Source organism: Rana temporaria, chromosome 5 (assembly GCF_905171775.1).
Source record: "Rana temporaria chromosome 5, aRanTem1.1, whole genome shotgun sequence".
NCBI classification, from domain to species: domain Eukaryota; kingdom Metazoa; phylum Chordata; class Amphibia; order Anura; family Ranidae; genus Rana; species Rana temporaria.
Genome location: NC_053493.1, coordinates 13950697 through 13973820, shown reverse-complemented (window position 1 = coordinate 13973820; position 23124 = coordinate 13950697). Strand labels below are relative to the sequence as shown.

At 43.0% G+C, this 23124-nt stretch overlaps 1 protein-coding gene across 4 annotated transcripts in view; it reads left to right on the top strand.

Annotated features, from left to right (window-relative positions):
• The window catches only part of GJC2 (gap junction protein gamma 2), a 133079-nt gene extending 110808 nt beyond the window's left edge, over positions 1-22271 (top strand). For 2 of the 4 annotated variants that reach the window (XM_040352195.1, XM_040352196.1), the window contains one exon: positions 20470-22271. In XM_040352195.1, the coding sequence (XP_040208129.1) occupies positions 20490-21725 (1236 nt within the window). In that variant the 5' untranslated portion in view covers positions 20470-20489 and the 3' untranslated portion in view covers positions 21726-22271. Of the gene's footprint in view, positions 1-8889; positions 9279-9583; positions 9667-20469 lie in introns of those variants that run through there. The other 2 variants (XM_040352197.1, XM_040352199.1) reach the window with 2 other exon arrangements.
• The last annotated feature ends 853 nt before the right edge of the window (positions 22272-23124 follow it).

The window sequence follows — 23124 nt, the reverse complement described above, 5'->3', positions numbered from 1 at the left end:
CTCCTGTAGTTTTTAGCAGGCAGTCTGTATAGAGGGTGGAGCATGCTGGGCACCTCCAACAGCTCTGCTCCCTTCCTTGTGCAGGGGGGCTTGTCTTGTCCCCGCCCCCTCCTGTAGTTGTCTGCAGGCAGTCAGTAGTGGGTGGAGTCTGCTGGGCCCCTCCCACAGCTCTGCTCCCTTCCTTGTGCAGGGGGACTTGTCTTGTCCCCGCCCCCTCCTGTAGTTGTCTGCAGGCAGTCAGTAGTGGGTGGAGTCTTCTGGGCCCCTCCCACATGACTGCTTTCTCTCCTTGTGCAGGGAGACCGATCTTGTCTCCGCCCTCTCCAGTAGTTTTCTGCAGGCAGTCTGTAGAAGGTGGAGTCTGCTGGGCTCCTCCCACAGCTCTGCTCTCTGCACAGGCTATGTACAGCACAGTGATGGTGTCACTGCTACATTTATATAGTAATATCTGGGTTTGAAAAAGCATTTGGTGCTCACAAATTGAATTTCTAGCCTTAGTGACTATTGAAGAATATATATAAATGAAAGTTCTTGTGTCGGGAGTTTAGCTTTAAAATGTAAAGTACCGCATTTGCCCACTAGATGGTGCTCATAGAAATCCCACACGATATAGCGCCATTTAGTGGCCAAGTGAGGTATTTTCCAGTTTAAATCAATGAAAAACATTTGAGGAGCAGATGAACTAACCGAATAACATTCACTGTATGAATACGCCCCATAGTGTGAACGGGTCCTGATCATTTCCCCCACTGGGGACACAGAAATAAAACCTGACACAGGTCCTCCCCCATTCTGAAACTCTCTGATTGGAGTTCCAATTTTTGGGGTCACTTCAGCACATATTATGATTTCAAACAATACAAAAATTTCCTGAAAAATAAAACGCTTTGTAATATTTCAGTACGGTTTATGTTAATATTTACTTTAAAAAAAACCTAAAATCCTTGGCAGCTAAAAATAGTTTTCTTTCTCCTGCCAGTACATGGGAAAAATCCGGGGATGCCAAGTTCTGTTGTGTCCAGAAACCTCTGTGCGCCGTTCGTAGAAAACGTCCGCTGGTTTCGGATTTGGTGCTCCTTTTAGACACAACGCGGCAGAAGAGGCGGCGCGGTGAAACCCCCTCCAGATGCAGCTGGCAGGTCCGGACTAGTGCGCCGTCTGAACTCCTCCCGGCCATAGATCACAGCAGACAGATTCTCAGGGCTGGTCGGGGGAGAACCACATAGTTAGAAAAGTAGGTTTAATGATTCACTCAGAACTTTCTTTCTGCTTACTATGGGCCAGATCCTCGTACAGCGGCGCATTTATGCGCCGGGCGTAGCGTATCTAAGATACACTACGCCGCCGTAACTTACTTTTTTTTTTTTAATCCACAAAGAATCCGCGCCATAAGTTACGGCGGCGTAGTGTATCTTTGGCGGCATAATGGCGCGGAATTCAAATGGCTGTGATGGGGGCGTGTTTATGTAAATACGTTGTGACCCGACGTAAACAGCGTTTTTTTTTAACGGCGCATGCGCCGTCCGTGGGGGTATCCCAGTGCGCATGCTCAAAAGTAACCCGCAGCATGCCAATGCTTTCGACGTGAACATAATTCTACGCAAAGCCCTATTCGCGAACGTTTTACGCAAACGACGTAAACGACGGAAAATTTGACGCTGGCCCGACGTCCATACTTAACATTGCGTACGCCTCATAAAGCAAGGGTAACTATACGCCGAAAAAAGCCTTACGGAAACAACGTAAAAAAAAAATGCGCCGGCCGGACGTACGTTCGTGGATCGCCGTATCTAGCTCATTTGCATACTCGACGCGGAAAACGATGGAGGCGCCACCTAGCGGCCAGCGTAAATATGCACCTAAGATCCGACGGCGTACTAAGAGGAAAAAAAGAAATTAAAAATATATAAATATTTATAAAAAAAAAAGGGGGGGGGGGGGTTGCCATCCAGAGCCCTCTGGGATCTCTGGGCCCTTTAATAAAAAATAAATGAAAAATAAATATATAAACAAAAATAAAAATAAAGGGGGTTTGCCACATGGGGCCCTGGGGACGTTTGAGCCCTTTAATAATAATAATAATGATGCTCTCTATATAAAACTCTACATGTACAGTGTGCTCTCTATAACTCTACATGTACAGTGTGCTCTCTATAACTCTACATGTACAGTGCGCTCTCTATAACTCTACATGTACAGTGCGCTCTCTATAACTCTACATGTACAGTGCGCTCTCTATAACTCTACATGTACAGTGCGCTCTCTATAAAACTCTACATGTACAGTGCGCTCTCTATAAAACTCTACATGTACAGTGTGCTCTCTATAAAACTCTACATGTACAGTGTGCTCTCTATAACTCTACATGTACAGTGTGCTCTCTATAACTCTACATGTACAGTGTGCTCTCTATAACTCTACATGTACAGTGTGCTCTCTATAAAACTCTACATGTACAGTGTGCTCTCTATAACTCTACATGTACAGTGTGCTCTCTATAACTCTACATGTACAGTGTGCTCTCTATAAAACTCTACATGTACAGTGTGCTCTCTATAAAACTCTACATGTACAGTGTGCTCTCTATAAAACTCTACATGTACAGTGTGCTCTCTAATACTCTACATGTACAGTGTGCTCTCTATAAAACTCTACATGTACAGTGTGCTCTCTATAACTCTACATGTACAGTGTGCTCTCTATAAAACTCTACATGTACAGTGTGCTCTCTATAACTCTACATGTACAGTGTGCTCTCTATAACTCTACATGTACAGTGTGCTCTCTATAAAACTCTACATGTACAGTGTGCTCTCTATAACTCTACATGTACAGTGTGCTCTCTATAAAACTCTACATGTACAGTGTGCTCTCTATAACTCTACATGTACAGTGTGCTCTCTATAACTCTACATGTACAGTGTGCTCTCTATAACTCTACATGTACAGTGTGCTCTCTATAAAACTCTACATGTACAGTGTGCTCTCTATAAAACTCTACATGTACAGTGTGCTCTCTATAAAACTCTACATGTACAGTGTGCTCTCTAATACTCTACATGTACAGTGTGCTCTCTATAAAACTCTACATGTACAGTGTGCTCTCTATAACTCTACATGTACAGTGTGCTCTCTATAAAACTCTACATGTACAGTGTGCTCTCTATAACTCTACATGTACAGTGTGCTCTCTATAAAACTCTACATGTACAGTGTGCTCTCTATAACTCTACATGTACAGTGTGCTCTCTATAACTCTACATGTACAGTGTGCTCTCTATAACTCTACATGTACAGTGCGCTCTCTATAACTCTACATGTACAGTGTGCTCTCTATAAAACTCTACATGTACAGTGTGCTCTCTATAAAACTCTACATGTACAGTGTGCTCTCTATAAAACTCTACATGTACAGTATGCTCTCTATAAAACTCTACATGTACAGTGTGCTCTCTATAAAACTCTACATGTACAGTGTGCTCTCTATAACTCTACATGTACAGTGTGCTCTCTATAACTCTACATGTACAGTGTGCTCTCTATAACTCTACATGTACAGTGTGCTCTCTATAACTCTACATGTACAGTGTGCTCTCTATAACTCTACATGTACAGTGTGCTCTCTATAACTCTACATGTACAGTGTGCTCTCTATAACTCTACATGTACAGTGTGCTCTCTATAACTCTACATGTACAGTGCGCTCTCTATAAAACTCTACATGTACAGTGTGCTCTCTATAACTCTACATGTACAGTGTGCTCTCTATAACTCTACATGTACAGTGTGCTCTCTATAACTCTACATGTACAGTGTGCTCTCTATAAAACTCTACATGTACAGTGTGCTCTCTATAACTCTACATGTACAGTGTGCTCTCTATAACTCTACATGTACAGTGTGCTCTCTATAAAACTCTACATGTACAGTGCGCTCTCTATAAAACTCTACATGTACAGTGCGCTCTCTATAAAACTCTACATGTACAGTGTGCTCTCTATAACTCTACATGTACAGTGCGCTCTCTATAAAACTCGACATGTACAGTGCGCTCTCTATAAAACTCTACATGTACAGTGTGCTCTCTATAACTCTACATGTACAGTGTGCTCTCTATAACTCTACATGTACAGTGTGCTCTCTATAAAACTCTACATGTACAGTGTGCTCTCTATAACTCTACATGTACAGTGTGCTCTCTATAACTCTACATGTACAGTGTGCTCTCTATAAAACTCTACATGTACAGTGTGCTCTCTATAAAACTCTACATGTACAGTGTGCTCTCTATAAAACTCTACATGTACAGTGTGCTCTCTAATACTCTACATGTACAGTGTGCTCTCTATAAAACTCTACATGTACAGTGTGCTCTCTATAACTCTACATGTACAGTGTGCTCTCTATAAAACTCTACATGTACAGTGTGCTCTCTATAACTCTACATGTACAGTGTGCTCTCTATAACTCTACATGTACAGTGTGCTCTCTATAAAACTCTACATGTACAGTGTGCTCTCTATAACTCTACATGTACAGTGTGCTCTCTATAAAACTCTACATGTACAGTGTGCTCTCTATAAAACTCTACATGTACAGTGTGCTCTCTATAAAACTCTACATGTACAGTATGCTCTCTATAAAACTCTACATGTACAGTGTGCTCTCTATAAAACTCTACATGTACAGTGTGCTCTCTATAACTCTACATGTACAGTGTGCTCTCTATAACTCTACATGTACAGTGTGCTCTCTATAACTCTACATGTACAGTGTGCTCTCTATAACTCTACATGTACAGTGTGCTCTCTATAACTCTACATGTACAGTGTGCTCTCTATAACTCTACATGTACAGTGTGCTCTCTATAACTCTACATGTACAGTGCGCTCTCTATAAAACTCTACATGTACAGTGTGCTCTCTATAACTCTACATGTACAGTGTGCTCTCTATAACTCTACATGTACAGTGTGCTCTCTATAACTCTACATGTACAGTGTGCTCTCTATAAAACTCTACATGTACAGTGTGCTCTCTATAACTCTACATGTACAGTGTGCTCTCTATAACTCTACATGTACAGTGTGCTCTCTATAACTCTACATGTACAGTGTGCTCTCTATAAAACTCTACATGTACAGTGTGCTCTCTATAACTCTACATGTACAGTGTGCTCTCTATAAAACTCTACATGTACAGTGTGCTCTCTATAACTCTACATGTACAGTGTGCTCTCTATAACTCTACATGTACAGTGTGCTCTCTATAACTCTACATGTACAGTGTGCTCTCTATAAAACTCTACATGTACAGTGTGCTCTCTATAAAACTCTACATGTACAGTGTGCTCTCTATAAAACTCTACATGTACAGTGTGCTCTCTATAACTCTACATGTACAGTGTGCTCTCTAATACTCTACATGTACAGTGTGCTCTCTATAAAACTCTACATGTACAGTGTGCTCTCTATAAAACTCTACATGTACAGTGTGCTCTCTATAACTCTACATGTACAGTGTGCTCTCTATAACTCTACATGTACAGTGTGCTCTCTATAAAACTCTACATGTACAGTGTGCTCTCTATAACTCTACATGTACAGTGTGCTCTCTATAACTCTACATGTACAGTGTGCTCTCTATAAAACTCTACATGTACAGTATGCTCTCTATAAAACTCTACATGTACAGTGTGCTCTCTATAAAACTCTACATGTACAGTGTGCTCTCTATAACTCTACATGTACAGTGTGCTCTCTATAACTCTACATGTACAGTGTGCTCTCTATAAAACTCTACATGTACAGTGTGCTCTCTATAAAACTCTACATGTACAGTGTGCTCTCTATAAAACTCTACATGTACAGTGTGCTCTCTATAAAACTCTACATGTACAGTGTGCTCTCTATAAAACTCTACATGTACAGTATGCTCTCTATAAAACTCTACATGTACAGTGTGCTCTCTATAAAACTCTACATGTACAGTGTGCTCTCTATAACTCTACATGTACAGTGTGCTCTCTATAACTCTACATGTACAGTGTGCTCTCTATAAAACTCTACATGTACAGTGTGCTCTCTATAACTCTACATGTACAGTGTGCTCTCTATAACTCTACATGTACAGTGTGCTCTCTATAACTCTACATGTACAGTGTGCTCTCTATAAAACTCTACATGTACAGTGTGCTCTCTATAACTCTACATGTACAGTGTGCTCTCTATAACTCTACATGTACAGTGTGCTCTCTATAACTCTACATGTACAGTGTGCTCTCTATAACTCTACATGTACAGTGTGCTCTCTATAACTCTACATGTACAGTGTGCTCTCTATAACTCTACATGTACAGTGCGCTCTCTATAAAACTCTACATGTACAGTGTGCTCTCTATAACTCTACATGTACAGTGTGCTCTCTATAACTCTACATGTACAGTGTGCTCTCTATAACTCTACATGTACAGTGTGCTCTCTATAAAACTCTACATGTACAGTGTGCTCTCTATAACTCTACATGTACATTATGCGCTCTCTATAACTCTACATGTACGTAATTACAGATTCTTATTTTCATTTCTTTAGCCCAATAATTATTTTAGCAAAGTGTGGCATGGAAACTCTTCCCCAATTCACAGCCACCGAGGTTTTGTCAGGTCACTGTACTCTGCTCAAGGTTTTTGTTGAACTCTCTATTTGTGTACATCACACCTCGCAACCAACCCAACGTTTTATGTTGTGTCTAATCTCTGCCAGCCACGGCCAAATCCCAATCCTTAGGATAAGTCATTGGAAAAACAGTTTAAACTGGAGAATATTTCATTTTTTATACATTATATTTGTCCTTAAGGCAAACACATGGGTTTGATACAGAGGGGGTTGTAAATTTCTTCTTGGGAAATAAATAACAGAAAATTGTTGATCTTTTGGTCCATCTGCCTCCCATTTTATATGAGCCCTCCTTTCCATTTCTGGAGCTCTCCTTTCTCTCTATTTGGAGCTTCCCTTTCCATTTCTGGAGCTTTCCTTACTCTCCTTTTGGAGATTCCCCTTTCTATCTTTTGGAGCTTCCCCTTTCTATCTTTTGGAGCTTCCCCTTTCTATCTTTTGGAGCCCCCCTTCCCATTTTTGAAGCCCCCCTTTTTCTATTTTTGGAGCCCCCCTTTCCATTTTTGGAGCTCTCCTTTCCATTTTTTGAAGCTTTCCTTTCTGTCTTTTTTGAACCATTGCTCACCATTGCATCTTTTAGGGAGCTTTCCTTTCGATCTTTTTCCTTTTTTTGCGGAGCCCTCCTTTACATTTTTGGAGCTCTCCTTTCTCTCTCTTTAGGGCTTCACTTTCCATTTTTGGAGCTCTCCTTTCTCTCTTTTTGAAGCTTCCCTTTCCATTTTTGGAGCTCCCCTTACTCTCTTTTTGGAGCTTCCCTTTCCATTTTGGAGCTCCCCTTACTCTCTTTTTGGAGCTTCCCTTTCCATTTTTGGAGCTCCCCTTACTTTCTTTTTATGGCTTCCCGTTCCATTTTTTGGAGCTCTCCTTTTTTTGTTTTTTTTGGAGCTTCCCCTTACATTTTTGTGGAGCTTTTCTTCTCTGTTTTTTTTTGAGTCCTACTTTCCAAATTTTAAAAAGTTCACTGTGACGGGAGTCACTTTGGGTGGGGGGCATGTGGAGCCCAGCTTACTTTAGAGAGCTCTGGAAACCCATTTCCAGCTCCCTTGGGCCCTCTTATGTGTATGTTACTCTATTAGGGGCACAGGGTGACCGAGAACCCCAGTCGGGTCTGCACTAAGTTAGACTCTTAGTACAACCACAGTGGACTCGGCATTTAGATCTCCTTACTATCTTTTTAATGGAGCTCTCCTTTCCATCTTTTTTGGAGCTCTCCTTTCTATCTTTTTTGGAGCTCTCCTTTCTATCTTTTTGAACTGTATTTACTATTTTTTGGAGCTCTCCTGTCCATCTTTTTTAATTGTATTTACAATTTTTTTCAAGCTCTCCTTTCCATCTCTTTTGGACCTCTCCCTTTTATTTGTGGAGCTCCAATTTTCATATTTTTGGAGCTCCCCTTTCCATCTTTTTGGAGCTTTCCTTTCTGTCTTTTAAGGACCTCTCCATTCAATTTGTGGAGCTCTCCTTTCCATCTTTTTGAATTGTATTTACAATTTTTTTTAAGCTCTCCTTTCTCTCCCTTAAATTTTTGGACCTCTCCCTTTAATTTGTGGAGCTCCCCTTTCCATCTTTTTAGTGCCCCCCTTTCCATCCTTTTGGAGCTCTCCTTTCCGTCTTTTAAGGACCTCTCTATTCAATTTGTGGAGCTCTCCTTTCTATCTTTTTTTAGCGCCCCTTTCCATCTTTTTTGGAACTCCCCTTTCCATCTTTTTTTGGAGCTCCCCTTTCCATCTTTTTGGGGCTCCCCTTTCTATCTTTTTTATTGCTCCCCTTTCCATCTTTTTGGAGCTCCCCTTCCATTTTTTTGGAGCTCCCCTTTCCATCTTTTTGGAGCTCCCCTTTCCATCTTTTTGGAGCTCCCCCTTCCATCTTTTTGGAGCTCCCCTTTCCATCTTTTTGGAGCTCCCCTTTCCATCTTGTTGGAGCTCCCCCTTCCATCTTTTTGGAGCTCCCCTTTCCATCTTTTTAGAGCTCCCCTTTCCATCTTTTTTATTGCTCTCCTTTCCATCTTTTTTGGAGTTTTCCTTTCTAGAGTTCTGAGGCGGTAGAATCCCCCCAGACATGTTACAGACACGTGTAGCGTGTCCTTTTATTTCGGATTGTTTCCCATTAGCTGCTCTCCATCTCTCTGCTGACTTGTTTACTCTCCAGGGAGAGGAAAAAAAAGAGAGAGAGTGAAGGATTCCAGACATTGCTCCGAGAATCCCAGTCAGAGTGGTGCATACAGATCTACGGCGGACGCTTTCCCCCAAACCCACCCGGTGATTCTCCAAATCATAAAGGGATTCTGAAAGGACAACAGGAAACCAGAAATAGGATGGATTTTCACCACGCAGAGGAGGAGGAATGTTTTCTTCTTCTATAGCAACAGACGAATGTAAACTTGCCGGAGCAGGATCAGTGCGGCCCGTCCATACATCACGTCCCGTCCGTACATCACACTGACGGGACGTTTAAATACTTTTAAGCCTTTTGCCTTACTTTGTGTGTTTTTCACAATTCCAGTTTTGTATTTTTTTTTTTTTTTTTTTGCATTTTCTATACCTTGAGCAACCGGATCTTGGCCTCCGTCTTGGGATTTCGCATTTTGCACCCGGCGCCTTGTAAAGTGAGTATAATATCCGACTTTTCCTCCACTTTTTTCCTCCACTTTTCCAGGAACTTAGGAAACAAACACTTCCAAGAATTTTTTACTACTTTAGATAGCAGAACGGTAAGGCTTGTGTAACCGTCCGAAAATCTCGCAGACACGTTGATGAGTTTATGTTTTTTTCGTGCGCAACCTTAAAAATGAGTAGAATGAAATCGTTCTTTGGGGAGATCAAAGCGGTCGGGTAATTCGGATTTGTTTTTCGGGCTCTGAAGGTTTTTTTGTTTTCTTAGGAGCGTTCGTGAAATTCAGCCCTTGGGGATAAAAAGTTCTGAAAAAGAATACGTAAACAGAATGTTCATTTCAATTGCCAAAGGAGATATTTCGTAGCGAGTTTTTGTAAAAGGTACAGTAAAACCTTGGTTTGAGAGTAACTTGGTTTGAGAGTAACTTGGTTTGAGAGTAACTTGGTTTGAGAGTAACTTGGTTTGAGAGTAACTTGGTTTGAGAGCGTTTTGCAAGACAAGCTCAATTTTTAAATAAATGTTGTCTTGATATACAAGTAGAGTCATGTCACAACTGAGTATAAAAGAGAAGAGAGGCGCCGCTAAGTGTAGCAATATGGTTACATTTAATGAAGGTACAACATTTAGCAACATATTGCTACACTTAATGCCCCGTACACACGATCGGAAATTCCGACAGCAAAAGTCCGATGTGAGCTTTTGAACGGAAATAACGACCGTGTGTAGGATCGGACTTTTGCTGTCGGAATTTCCGCCAGCAAAAGATTGAGAGCTGGTTCTCAAGTTTTCAGACGGAAAAAAATCCTATCGGAAAAATCCGATCGTCTGTAGCAATTCCGACGCATGCTTGGAAACAATTCGACGCATGCTCGGAGACAATTCGACGCATGCTCGGAAGCATTAAACTTAATTTTCACGGCTCGTCGTAGTGTTGTACGTCACTGCGTTCTTGACGCACCAAAGTTCAGAGAACTTTTGTGTGAACGTGTGTATGCAAGCCAAGCTTGAGCGGAATTCCGTCGGTGAAACCATCCAAGGTTTTTCTGATGGAAAATCTGATTGTGTGTACGGGGCATTAGAGGCGCCTCTCTTCTCTTTTATATTCTGTAGCTCCTGATGGATTTTGCTTCTACAGTAAAACCTTGGATTGCGAGCATAATTCGTTCCGGAAGCATGCTTGTAATCCAAAGCACTTGTATATCAAAGCACATTTTCCCATAAGAAATAATGGAAACTCTAATGATTCGTTCCACAACCATTTATTTATAAACCATTCAGTTTATAGTCCATATAAAAAGATTATAGCGATGTGATTGGTTGTGTAACCATAAAATATCCATCCACAAATGGAAGCCTCCACAAGGGGATTACAGTAAAACCTTGGTTTGAGAGCATTTTGCAAGACAAGCTATTTTTTTTTTTATAAATTTTGACTTGATATACAAGTAGCATCATGTCACCACAGAATATAAAAGAGAAGAGAGGCACCTCTAAGTGTAGCAATATGTTGCTAAATGTTGTACCTTCAGTAAATGTAACCGTATTGCTACACTTAGAGGCTCCTCTCTTCTCTTTTATACTCAGTTGTGACATGACGCTACTCTTATATCAAGACATCGCTTGTATATCAAGTCAAAATGTATTAAGAGATGTTGCTTGTCTTGCAAAACGCTCTCAAACCAAGTTACTCTCAAACCAAGGTTTTTTTGGAATCCCCTTGTGGAGGCTTCCATTTGTGGATGGACATTTTATGGTTACACAACCTATCACATTGCTATAATCTTTTTATATGGACTATAAACTGAAGGATTTATAAATAAATGGTTGTGGAACGAATCATCTGAGTTTCCATTATTTCTTATGGTGAAACTCACTTTGATATACAAGTGCTTTGGATTACAAGCATGTGTCCGGAACGAATTATGCTCGCAATCCAAGGTTTTACTGTAGAAGCAAAATCCATCAGGAGCTACAGAATATAAAAGAGAAGAGAGGCACCTCTAATGCCGCGTACACATGATCGGATTTTCCGTTGGAAACTCGCTTTGATATACAAGTGCTTTGGATTACAAGCATGTTTCCGGAACTAATTATGCTCGCAATTCAAGGTTTTACTGTATAGCGCAGAATTGTTTCAATGTAACATAGTTAGTCAGGTTGAAAAAAGACACAAGACCATCTAGTTTGAGCAAAAAATAATAATAATACAATCCCATATGTGCGCAAATTGCATCAAGCGCAGAAGCTTGCTTTGCTCAGAATGCGCAAAATTGTTCATCTTCTCTGTGTCTAAAGCTGGCTACACATTATACAATTTTCCTATTCAATTTCCTTAAGGCTCCATTCACACCTCCGCGACAAGATACGCCGCGTACGCGGCGTATTTTGCCGCGAGTGTGTAACTTTTTTTTTTTTTTTTTACAAAGCCTTGCCATTGTTTTGTATGGCCGAACGCCAATGCCGCCTGAAAAAAAGGGTCCGGGACTTTTTTTCAGGCGGCAGGCGTATGGCGTCTATGAGATGTGAACCATCTCCATAGACAGCAATGGGAATTCTCCCCTCTAGCGGCACAAGCGTCCGGCGTCGGGCGTTTTGTCGCCTAGATGTGAATGGGCTCTTAGAGTTACCTTCAACTATGTAGTACAAGGGCCTGAATGATTGCAAACAATTTGAAGGTTTTTAGGTGTGACCTCATATTACAGTAAAACCTTGGTTTGAGAGTAACTTGGTTTGAGAGTAACTTGGTTTGAGAGTAACTTGGTTTGAATACATTTTGTTTTAATACATTTTGCCTTGATATACAAGCAATGTCTTGATATAAGAGTAGCGTCATGTCATAACTGAGTATAAAAAAAGAAGAGAGGAGTCTCTAAGTGTAGCAATATGGTTACATTTAACCCCTTCAATACCGGGCTTTAATACCCGCCTCCATACCGGGCCTATTCTGGCATTTCTCTCCTACATGTACAAATCATCATTCTTTTGCTAGAAAATTACTCAAAACCCCCAAACATTATATATGTTTTTTTTAGCAGACACCCTAGGGAATAAAATGGCGGTCATTGCAACTTTTTATCTTGCACAGGATTTGCGCAATCATTTTTCAAACGCCTTTTTTTTGAAAAAAAAAAAATGGTTTCATGAATTAAAAAATAACAAAACAGTAAGAGCCGGTTCACACTGGGGCGACTCGTCAGGCGACTCAGCCACCTGACAAGTCGCGTCCCATTCAATGCAATGGAACTGTTCTAATAGGAGCGACGCAAGTCTCTCCGCCTTAGAAAAAGGTTCTTGCACGACTTTGGGGGCGGCTCGGGGCGACCTGCATTGACTTCTATACAGAAGTCGTTTTGCAGGTCGCCTCTGAAGTTGTCTTCAGGACAACTTGCAGAGTTGCCCCCGAAGTCGTGCCGCAGAAGTGTGAACCGGCTCTAAAGTTAGCCCAATTTTTTTATAAAATATGAAAGATGATGTTACGCCGAGTAAATAGATACCTAACATGTTATGCTTTAAAATTGCGCACACTCATGGAATGGCGCCAAACTTTGTTACTTCAAAATCTCCAAAGGCAACGCTTTACATTTTTTACAGGTCACCAGTTTAGAGTTACAGAGGAGGTCTAGTGCTAGAATTGTTGCACACGCTCTAACGCACGCGGCGACACCTTACATGTGTAGTTTGAGCCACATTTAAAAACGTGGGCGGGACTTACGTGTGCGTTCGCTTCTGAGCGCAAGCTACCGGGGACAGGGGCGTTGACATTTTTTTTTTTTTACTTATTTATTTATTTTTCTACTTTTTTTTTCTATTGCTTTTAATCCTATTACAAGGAATGTAAACATCCCTTGTAATATGAATAGTGTGTGACAGGTCCTCTTTAAGGAGAGATGCGGGGTCAATAAGACCCTCACATCTCTCCTCCAGGCTGGAAAGCATGAGATCGGGAAAAACAATTCACAGATCTCATTCTTACTAGCCGCAATTGCGGTTTGTTTACTTACGGGTACCCGGGCGTGACGTCATCACATCACGCCCGGGCCTCCGATGGTCATAGAGATGACTGGTGACCATCTGGTCACCAGTCACCTCTATGCTTCCCATTCGGCTTCCCATGTAGATTAGGGGGCCAGACACATGGATAGGGGGTGTGGCTCCCCTGTGCCCTGCATTACAGGCCGCCACTGAATAAACCCCTATTTTTAACGCATACTTTTGGACAGGATAATTTGGTTGGTAAGTAGACAGGTTGGTGCGTTGTGCTGGGAATTTTCTCTGGTTTTGTCTTTCATGCATTTGCCTTTCCATGTGCCACTTTCTGGGGAAGGTGGGCCTGGAGGTAGCCCACCCCTCCTTAAAGGCACAGGGACACATTGGACACCCAGCACCTAGCACAATGGCAGCAAAGGTGCCCTTGCCCAGTGTGGGGGCAGGGGCCATCTCTTTGTTACTAGCATGAATGGGCCCCCAGGGTCTTTTGGCCCCTATGTCTCTTACAGTGCTTGTTAAAATATATAAAAACTTTAATGTAGTCAGCCAGAGCAAAAGTGCACTTTAAAGTACAGTAGTACCTTACGAGCATAATTCGTTCCAAAAGAATGCTTGTAATCCAAAGCACTCGTATATCAAAGCGAGTTTGCCTATAGGAATCAATGGAAACTCAGAAAATGCGTTTCAGTGACACTGCTGTTGTATGCAGTACCGCATGTGGCCAGAGGTGCGGGGGCGGCGAAGATAGGTCGAAACACTCCGACGCCCCCGCACCTCCACATGCGGTACTGCACACCCCAGAGGCTTGAATCCTGCGAGACAATGCTCGCAAAATCGAGTCAGGATTTAAGAAAAAAATAGCTTGTATTGCGAAACGCTCGTAAAACCGCATTACTTGCAATCTGAGGTATTAATGTACATCTATCATGAGATAAGTACAAGGACTGCTGCTGGTGCTGACCTTTTGCAAATGATAGCCTGGCTTTCGTCCCTTCTGAGATCACGGATCCTGAATCATCCATGCTCTACACATACACCCTGTGAATAACTCACTCTTGGTGCTTGTACAGGCTCTTGAAGTATCTTCTGCGCCCAATGGGAAATGTTGTCTGAGTACATGACGGGCCCACGATGGATGATGATCACAAATCTGGCCCTTAGGTTAAAGCGGGGGTTCACCCTATAAAAAAAAAAATAATAATTTTTTTTTTCTTCTAGCATAAAATTAGGCATAGTAGCGCGAGCTACAGTATGCCTGTCTTAATTTTTTTATCCCCGCACTCACTGTGTAATCGTACATAGAAGATTCCGTCTGCCCACGGGGAATGGGCGTTCCAATCCAGACGGAAGGTGATTGACGGCCGGCTCTGGCGCGTCACGCTTCTCCGTAAATAGCCGAAATAGGCTTGGCTCTTCACGGCGCCTGCGCATAGTCTGTGCGCAGGCGCCGTGAAGAGCCGAGACCTACTCCGGCTGTCTTCGGGGAGCGTGACGTGCCAGAGCCAGCCGTCAATCACCCTCCCTCTCCATAGGCACGCCCATTCCCCGCGGGCAGTCAGAATCTACTATGTACGATATAACAGTCAGTGCGGGGATAAAAAAATTAAGACAGGCATACTGTAGCTCGCGCTACTATGCCTCATTTTATGCTAAAAAGTTGTTATGGAGGGTGAACCACCGCTGCTTAGGTCAAACGGTAAATAGAAAAACACTTGTAAGCCTTCAGAAATATCTAATTTTAGCTCTTCCTACATCTGTGAATATAATAATAGAAGCATTTTCCGTATGTTTCTAAACATTCAGTTCAGGCAAAAATCTTGAAATACTTGAAATAGCTTCCAGGGATGAAGATGTTTAACCCTTTGGTGACTACAGGTCTGCTTGGGCTAAAAATTTAGCATGCATCCGTTGCCTTGACAATAACTTATTATACGTACTTAATAAAAATCATATTTCTTTTTACATATAAGGCTTTTCTTTTTTTTTTTTTGTAAGTTGTTTTTTTATCAAACTGCTTTTTTATTATGCAAATGCACAAAATAAGAAAACATAATTTTTTTTAATTACCGTACTTTTTTTTTTTTTAAACTCAGATAATTGTATCTGACATTTACAGTGTTAAACAGATGACACTGCAGATGCCACTGTAGTCTGAAGTTGGCAGTGATAATTTGCAGACATAAAGGGGTTTGTTTACTAAAGCTGGAGAGCGTAAAATCAGGCTCACTTCTGCATAGAAACCAATCAGCTTCTAACTTCAACTTGTTCAATTAACCACTTCCCTACCGCAGGCCGTCATATGACGTCCTTGACTTTGTGGGGGGATATCTGAATGATGGGGGGAGCTAAAGGCATCAATCAGATATCCTTCTTTTCTGCCGGTGATTCTGAGCACCATAAGAGCAATCATAGGGGAGGTTCCGCCGCTTTATCATTCTTATAGGTGAGGGGAGCGAACATCCCCACCCCTCCTCCCGCCACCATCCGGTGCTTCTCCGGGCTCTCCCGTGCCATCGCTCGCCATCGCTCACTCGCATCGCTCGCTCGCATGAAGGTGGAAAGCTTTTGCGGGGAGGAGCCGAGACAGCCGCCGAGGGACCCCAGAAGACCGGATTCTGGGACACTCTGTGCAAAACGAGCTGCACAGTGGAGGTAAGTATAACATGTTTGTTATTTAAAAAAAATAAAAAAATTCTGCCTTTAGTGTTCCTTTAAGTGGTTAACCTGCCATCCAACATTTGTTGGCGGAAAGTTGGACAACAATTGCCTGATGGAGCTTACAAACCATTGGGTTTTTCGCCTTCCTCTGGATCAACTGTGGGTATAGAATTGGGTATATGGGATTGTACGATATTATTATTATTATTTTATTTTTTATGGTTGAACTGGATGGACTTTTTTCAACCTGACTAACTTAATAACAAACGGTCAGATTTTAGGACGTCACACAATTCCCGTTGGAAAATCTGATCGCGTGTACGAGGCTTTAGGCATGTTCTACAGAGCTTGGGAGACCATTGAGAGACTCGTCATACAGCTAGCCGGCTTGGGTGCACGAAGACGTCCCTCAACCATAAAGACGGGGCACTTGGCTCAAAGTCATTGGCCTGGATTCACAAAGCACTTACGCCGACGTATCTCGAGATACGCCGCGTAAGTCTAACTATGCGCCGCTGTATCAATGCGCCGTGCCCACAATCTGAGATACGTCTAAAAATAGGCTTCCTACGACCAACGTAACTTGCCTACGCCGTCGTATCGTTGGCGCATTATACGCTGGGTGCATTTGCCGCTCCCATTGATTTTCTATGCACAAATGAGGGAGATGCGCCGATTCACAAACGTACTTGCGCCTGGCGCATAATATACGAGGTTTGCGTAAGTCGTACGTCCGGCGTAAAGTTATTCCCCATATAGGAGGCGCAACTCATGCAAAGGTATGGACCAGGGAACACAAGCCGTCGTATCTTTGGTCGTTTACGTTGTACGTGAATATGACTAGGCGTAGGTTACGTTCACGTTGTAGGCAGTGATTCGACGTATCTTCGGCAATTGTTTCGACGTGATTCTGAGCATGCGCACTGGGATGCACCGTTCATTTTAAGTACTTCTATGGCGCTTGGCCCATCATTTGCATGGGGTCACGTCTCATTAGCATGGCTCACGCCCACTTCCACCTACGGCGGCTTGCGCCAAGGAAACCCAGCGTATCTTTCAAAGTGAGTGGGAGCAAGTGCTTTGTGAATCCAGTGCTTGCCTCTGTGCGCTGCGTCGGCATATCGTATATTAGATACGCTACGCCCGCATAAATATGCGCCGGTGTATGTGAATCCAGGCCAATCTTTTTATCATGCCCCGTGTGCCCTGTGTGCCCCTCCGGTGGGGTTTTCATGGCATTTCTATGTACTTGTTCCAGAGTTTCATTTTCTACATCTGGTGAGCGGCCTCCAGACCCCTGGAAGATCCATCATCATTAGAGCAGCTATCTATCACACATTATATTCTCCCAGACCGGCCTCATTATTGAAAGAGTAGGAAACATTTTCGTGTAAGAAGGAACCGCAGGTCAAAAAGTGACATGTAATAATGTGGCAGGGTGTGTGCAAGACGTGACTTTTCCAGGCAGAGCCGAGCCAGGAGCAAGACTAACGCTTTGGCACGAGTAGCATGCTTAAAGGGAAAGCAGATCGTATATCTAGCGATGCAAGTTTTAAAGTAGTGTAAATCCCAACTGAATGGCACTTAATTTGCTAAAAGCAGGACATATCCTAAACAATCAGCATTATGTAAATAAAATAGTGTTTTCACCTTCTTCTTTTTTTGCCTCTCAGCGCTGCTTATCCTCTGGATCCTCTTTGCAGCCACTTGCACTTCAGGGATGGCTTCTTGGCATGGGGTGGGTTTCCTGGTAATGACAGCTCTAGAATAGTGGTGGTCAACTTTTCTGATTTGGGGGACCTCAAGTGTGCCCCCCCACCCCCCATCATCACCAAAGGTGCCACACTTAACATTCAGTAAATATTCAGTGTGAGAGACAGCAGGCACAAACAGGATATTAGTCAGAGACTATAAGAATGATACAAGAGATGGTCAGACTGCAGATGTGATACAAGAGATGGTCAGAGAATGTAGATACAATACAAGAGATGGTCAGAGACTCCAGATACAATAAAAGAGATGGTCATAGACTCCAGATACAATAAAAGAGATGGTCAGAGACTCCAGATACAATAAAAGAGATGGTCAGAGACTGTAGGTATAATACTGGAGATGGTCAGAGACTGCAGACATGATACAGGAGATGGTCAGAGACTGCAGACATGATACAGGAGATGGTCAGAGACTGCAGACATGATACAAGAGATGGTCACAGACTGTAAGCAAAGTCTACCCCAGGTTACCCCAGCCTGTTGGAGTGAAGCCAGAAACATTGCTACTTCGGGTGGATATACACTATTATAAGCACAGATGAAAAAAAATGTTGAAGGTATTTGCGGTTCCCCTGGAGAATGCCTTGCGCAGAATATCTAAGGACACATTCCTCACAGTGAGATTAATTTGGAATATTCCCAACCTAAATAACGGGGGGTCGTTGAATAACTGTACTCTCTCCAGTGTAAACAAGCAGGGGATATCCTCTCACATCAAAGTTCAGCCTTCTATTTTATGTTCTATCAGTGATGAGTTTGCTGTAACGGGTGTTGATTTCCTAGGACTATTGTGAAGTTTTTTTTTTTTCTACAGCTGAGAATAGGTTGCCAAAACTTTTATAGCTCTTTGGAAAACCGAAGAAAATACATGAATAGGCGTTAAAATGTCACAACCACAAAAGGTTAGATAAACAGTATCACTCTCTCCAGGAAAACGGGTGGTTGGTCTTTAGTTATGGGTCAACGTCAAAAACATTAATCGGTAATCCACGTTTAAAAGGTTTAGTGATTTTTCAAAGAGAGATTTTGTCTGCGTAATTAGAACAAAGTCTGATCTTTATTTTATTCTTTTATGTTTACCAGTAGACCGCTTACGCCTGTTGAGAAGGCCAATATATACCATGGAAACAAATTCTATGGCGGATCTGTTAACTTTAAAGCTGAATCCCAGGCATATATAGAAGACACATATTTAGGCAGCTCTGTGTCATTAATGCCTAACCTATCCCTCCCACCTAAGGGCCCAAATTAACCTTCTCCCCTACCGCCCCTTAGTCTCTTCTCCTTCCACCTTTCCACCTGAGGGCCCAAATCAGAGTTCTCTCCTACCACCCTTCGGTCTTTCCATCTCAGCTCACTGCTCCTACCTACAGCCCCTCAGTCCTTCCCCACGTCCCCATCCACCCTGAGGGCTCAACCCAATGCTCCTTCCTTATCTACCCTGAGGGCCCAACTCAATGCTCCCCCCATCACCCTTCAGTCTTTCCCCCATCTCCTTCAGGGCCTGACTCAATGCTCCTACCTACCGCACCTCAGTCTATCCTCCTCCACCCTGAGGGCCCAACTCATTGCTCCCCTTTACCACCCTACAGTCTTTCCCCCTCCTCCCTGAGAACCCAGCTCAATGCCCCCCCCCATTCCTCAGTCCTTTCTCCTCATTCCTGAGGGCCCAACTACCCAACTCAATTGCCCCATCACCACCTTTCAGTCCTTTTACCTCCTAGGGCCCAATTCAATGCTCCTGTCTACTACCCCTCAGTCTTTCCCCCTTCCTCTGAGGGCCCAACTCATTGCTCCCTTCTACCACCCTACAGTCTTATTCCCTTGAGGGCCCAACTCAATGCTCCTACCTAATAACCCTCAGTCCTTCCCCTCTACACCATGGGTGCTCAACCTGTGGCCCTCCAGGTGTTGTGGAACTACAGTTCCCATCATGCCTCTGTGCTTTAGTGTCATACAGTACTTGTAACTGTCAGCGGCTTGCAATGCCTCATGGGACTTGTAGTTCTGCAACAGCTGGAGGGCCACAGGTTGAGCACCCATGCCCTACACCCTGAGGGTCCATCTCAGTGGTCTCCTTTACCACCCTACAGTCTTTCCCCCTCCTCGCTGAGAACCAAACTCAATGCTCCCCACTTACCGCCCCCTCCTGAGGGCCCAGCTCAATGCCCCCCCATTCCTCAGTCCTTCCTCCTCTTTCCTGAGGGCCCAACTACCCAACTCAATTGCCCCATCACCACCTCTCAGTCCTTCTACCTCATAGGGCCCAATTCAATTCTCCTGTCTACTACCCCTCAGTCCTTCCCCCTTTCTCCGTGGCCCCAACACAATGCTAAAAACTAAAAAATAGACTTGAGCTTTATATATATATTTATGTATGTATGTATGGAAAGGCTGATTAGACCCAAGTTAATCAATCAACTTGGGTACAACCAGCCTGTCGGATAATTCATGTGATTATTGCCAGTGGCTTTAGCCGCCAGCAATAATTATTGTGTTCTCCTGGAAGGGGCGGCTCCCTTCCCCTGCCAGGAGTACACAGTAGTTCCACAGGAGAGATTCCCCCATCGACACTGACTGTGTTAATGGGGGAGTTGAGCGATTTTAGTGTAACACAAAATCGCACGATATAAGGCTGGCTTTAGTTTTCCTGAAGATCAGCTTTAAGCTATCATAATGGACTTTCTGGGATAGATGAATGAAGACTAATAGCTGAGTCTAATGCAATTTAATTAATCTTTTTTTTTGTTTTTGTGTTTTTTTTAGGTTATAAATGAATAGCCCTTATGCCCAACATGAGCTGGAGTTTTTTAACCCGTCTTCTAGAAGAAATTCACAATCACTCCACCTTCGTGGGGAAGGTCTGGCTCACAGTCTTAATCATCTTCCGAATAGTCTTAACCGCCGTCGGCGGAGAGTCGATTTACTCCGATGAACAAAGTAAATTTACGTGTAACACGAAGCAGCCGGGCTGCGACAACGTCTGTTATGACTCCTTTGCGCCGCTGTCACACGTGCGGTTCTGGGTCTTCCAGATCATCATGATATCAACTCCAGCAGTGATGTACCTCGGCTACGCCATCCACAAGATCGCCCGGGCTGCCGAGAATGACAGACGGAAACATATGCAGAAGAAGAAGAAAAAGTCTTATTCGAGATGGCGGACGGGTGAAAACGTTGAAGATCCCGAGGATGACGAGGAGGAGCCCATGATCTATGAGGCTCCAACAGAACCAGAAAAAGTGGAAAGCAAAGACAAAGAAAACAAAAAACACGATGGCCGAGCGCGAATTAAAGAGGAGGGACTGATGAAAATGTATGTCTTTCAGCTTTTGTCAAGGGTCGTATTCGAAGTTGGCTTTTTGATAGGTCAATATTACTTATATGGCTTCCAAGTGGTGCCTAATTTCCAGTGCAGTACACAGCCGTGTCCACACACGGTAGACTGTTTTGTGTCTAGACCAACAGAGAAGACGATATTTTTGCTGATTATGTATGTTGTGAGCTGCCTGTGCTTGTTGCTCAATATCTGTGAGATGTTTCACCTCGGAATTGGGACCCTGAGGGATGTAATTCGCAACAAGAGGACCAATACTGCCAGGGAGCCACCCTACAATTATTCATACCCAAAAAACACCAATTGCCCTCCAGAATACAATATGGTGGTGAAGTCGGACAAGTCCACCAAAGTCCCCAATAGCGTCATGGCTCATGAACAAAACTTGGCCAATGTTGCCCAGGAACAGAATTGCACAAGCCCCGATGACAACATTCCATCAGACCTCACTGCCTTACATAAACATTTGAGGGTTGCCCAAGAACAGTTAGACATTGCATTCCAGACCTATAACTCTCAGGTCAACGGGCAGACATCAAGGACCAGTAGTCCTGCTTCTGGGGGGACGGTGGTGGAGCAAAATCGGGTAAACACTGCACATGAAAAGCAAGGAGCGAAGCCCAAGGCTAGCTCAGACAAAGGCAGTACCAGCAGCAAAGATGGAAAAACTTCCGTATGGATCTAATCTGAAATTTAACAGGAAAAAAAAAAATGTTTTAAATCCACTGGAATTCCGAGTTTTTGTTAACATGATGCCAGTAATGGTTCCTCAGTTCAGGACCGAAGCACAATTTAAAATAATATACTAGATATCAATTTTATACTTTTTTTCTCTACTTCTTTTTTTTCTAACCAAATACCAAGTATATGTCTTTATACATTCATATCTACTTACATGTTTCTGTCTGGAGAAACGGAGTCATACTCAAAACTTTCAGGATTTACCACCACGAAGGGCTACAAACAATCTCCTTTGAGGGGCTCTCCCTTAATTTCTACTCTATAGAACAATTAATTCCTGAATAACTCCTTGGCGGGACCCCTGGTTCTGTAGACTGAAAAGTCAGCTGGAATATTTGCTTTGCACAAAATAACTAATGGGATACAGACTGGGAAACGAGAATTTGTTCTGTAACTGAAACTTTTTTTTGTTTCAATTTTTTGGTTTAATATGTAAGATATTGTTTTATATAAAAAAAAGAAGAAAAAAAAAAAAGAACGTGGCTCAAACCGTGTCTTAGTACTTGTTGCTTTTGGGAACTATTGGTATTTGGAATGGGAAACATGAAAGAGAAAGAGAGGTCTTTGGTCAAATAATATATTTAAATTTACTTAAAGGGGTTGTAAAGGTTAATTTTCTATTTTCTAAAAGTGTATATACTCGAGTATAAGCCGACCCGAATATAAGCCGAGGCACCTAATTTTTCCACAAAAAACTGGGAAAATTTATTGACTTGAGTATAAGCCTAGGGCAGGGGTGCCCAACCAGTGGCCCGGGGGCCACATGTGGCCCGCGGAGCCCTCTGATGTGGCCCGCGACCTCCTGCTCTGGAAAGGCTGGTTGGCAAGCCCAGATTGCCGACCTGCCATCCGAGAGCATCAGTATTGTAAATGAAGTTGGCGGGAGAGGAAGCAATTGGCTTTTCACCACACCTGCAGGATATAATCGACATCTATGGCAAAGTGCAGCTAACCGGCGGGAAAACCACAGGTACACTGTGCCGCAATAGACTGCATACCATCAGTGTAAAAGCAGCCTTAGGCCCCTTTCACACGATTGGTCCGACCCAATCAGACCCTCCATTCACCTCTATGGAGCGGCAGATGTAAACAGACTTTTGTCCATTTACAACTGCCTACCTCCAATCCGATCTGCTAAAAAAACAGAAGTGGATCTGTCCCCTTCCATCTGATTGGTTCAGAGGGCCCATAGAGTAGATTGGGCTGCGTCTGTTTCTGCTTTGCATATGCAGATTAGACACAGACCTGTCATCTGCCCACATCACTCCTTGTGGCCCGCGACTGGTTACTAAGTCGCTTAAGTGGCCCTCTACCTGCAAAAGGTTGGGCACCTCTGGCCTAGG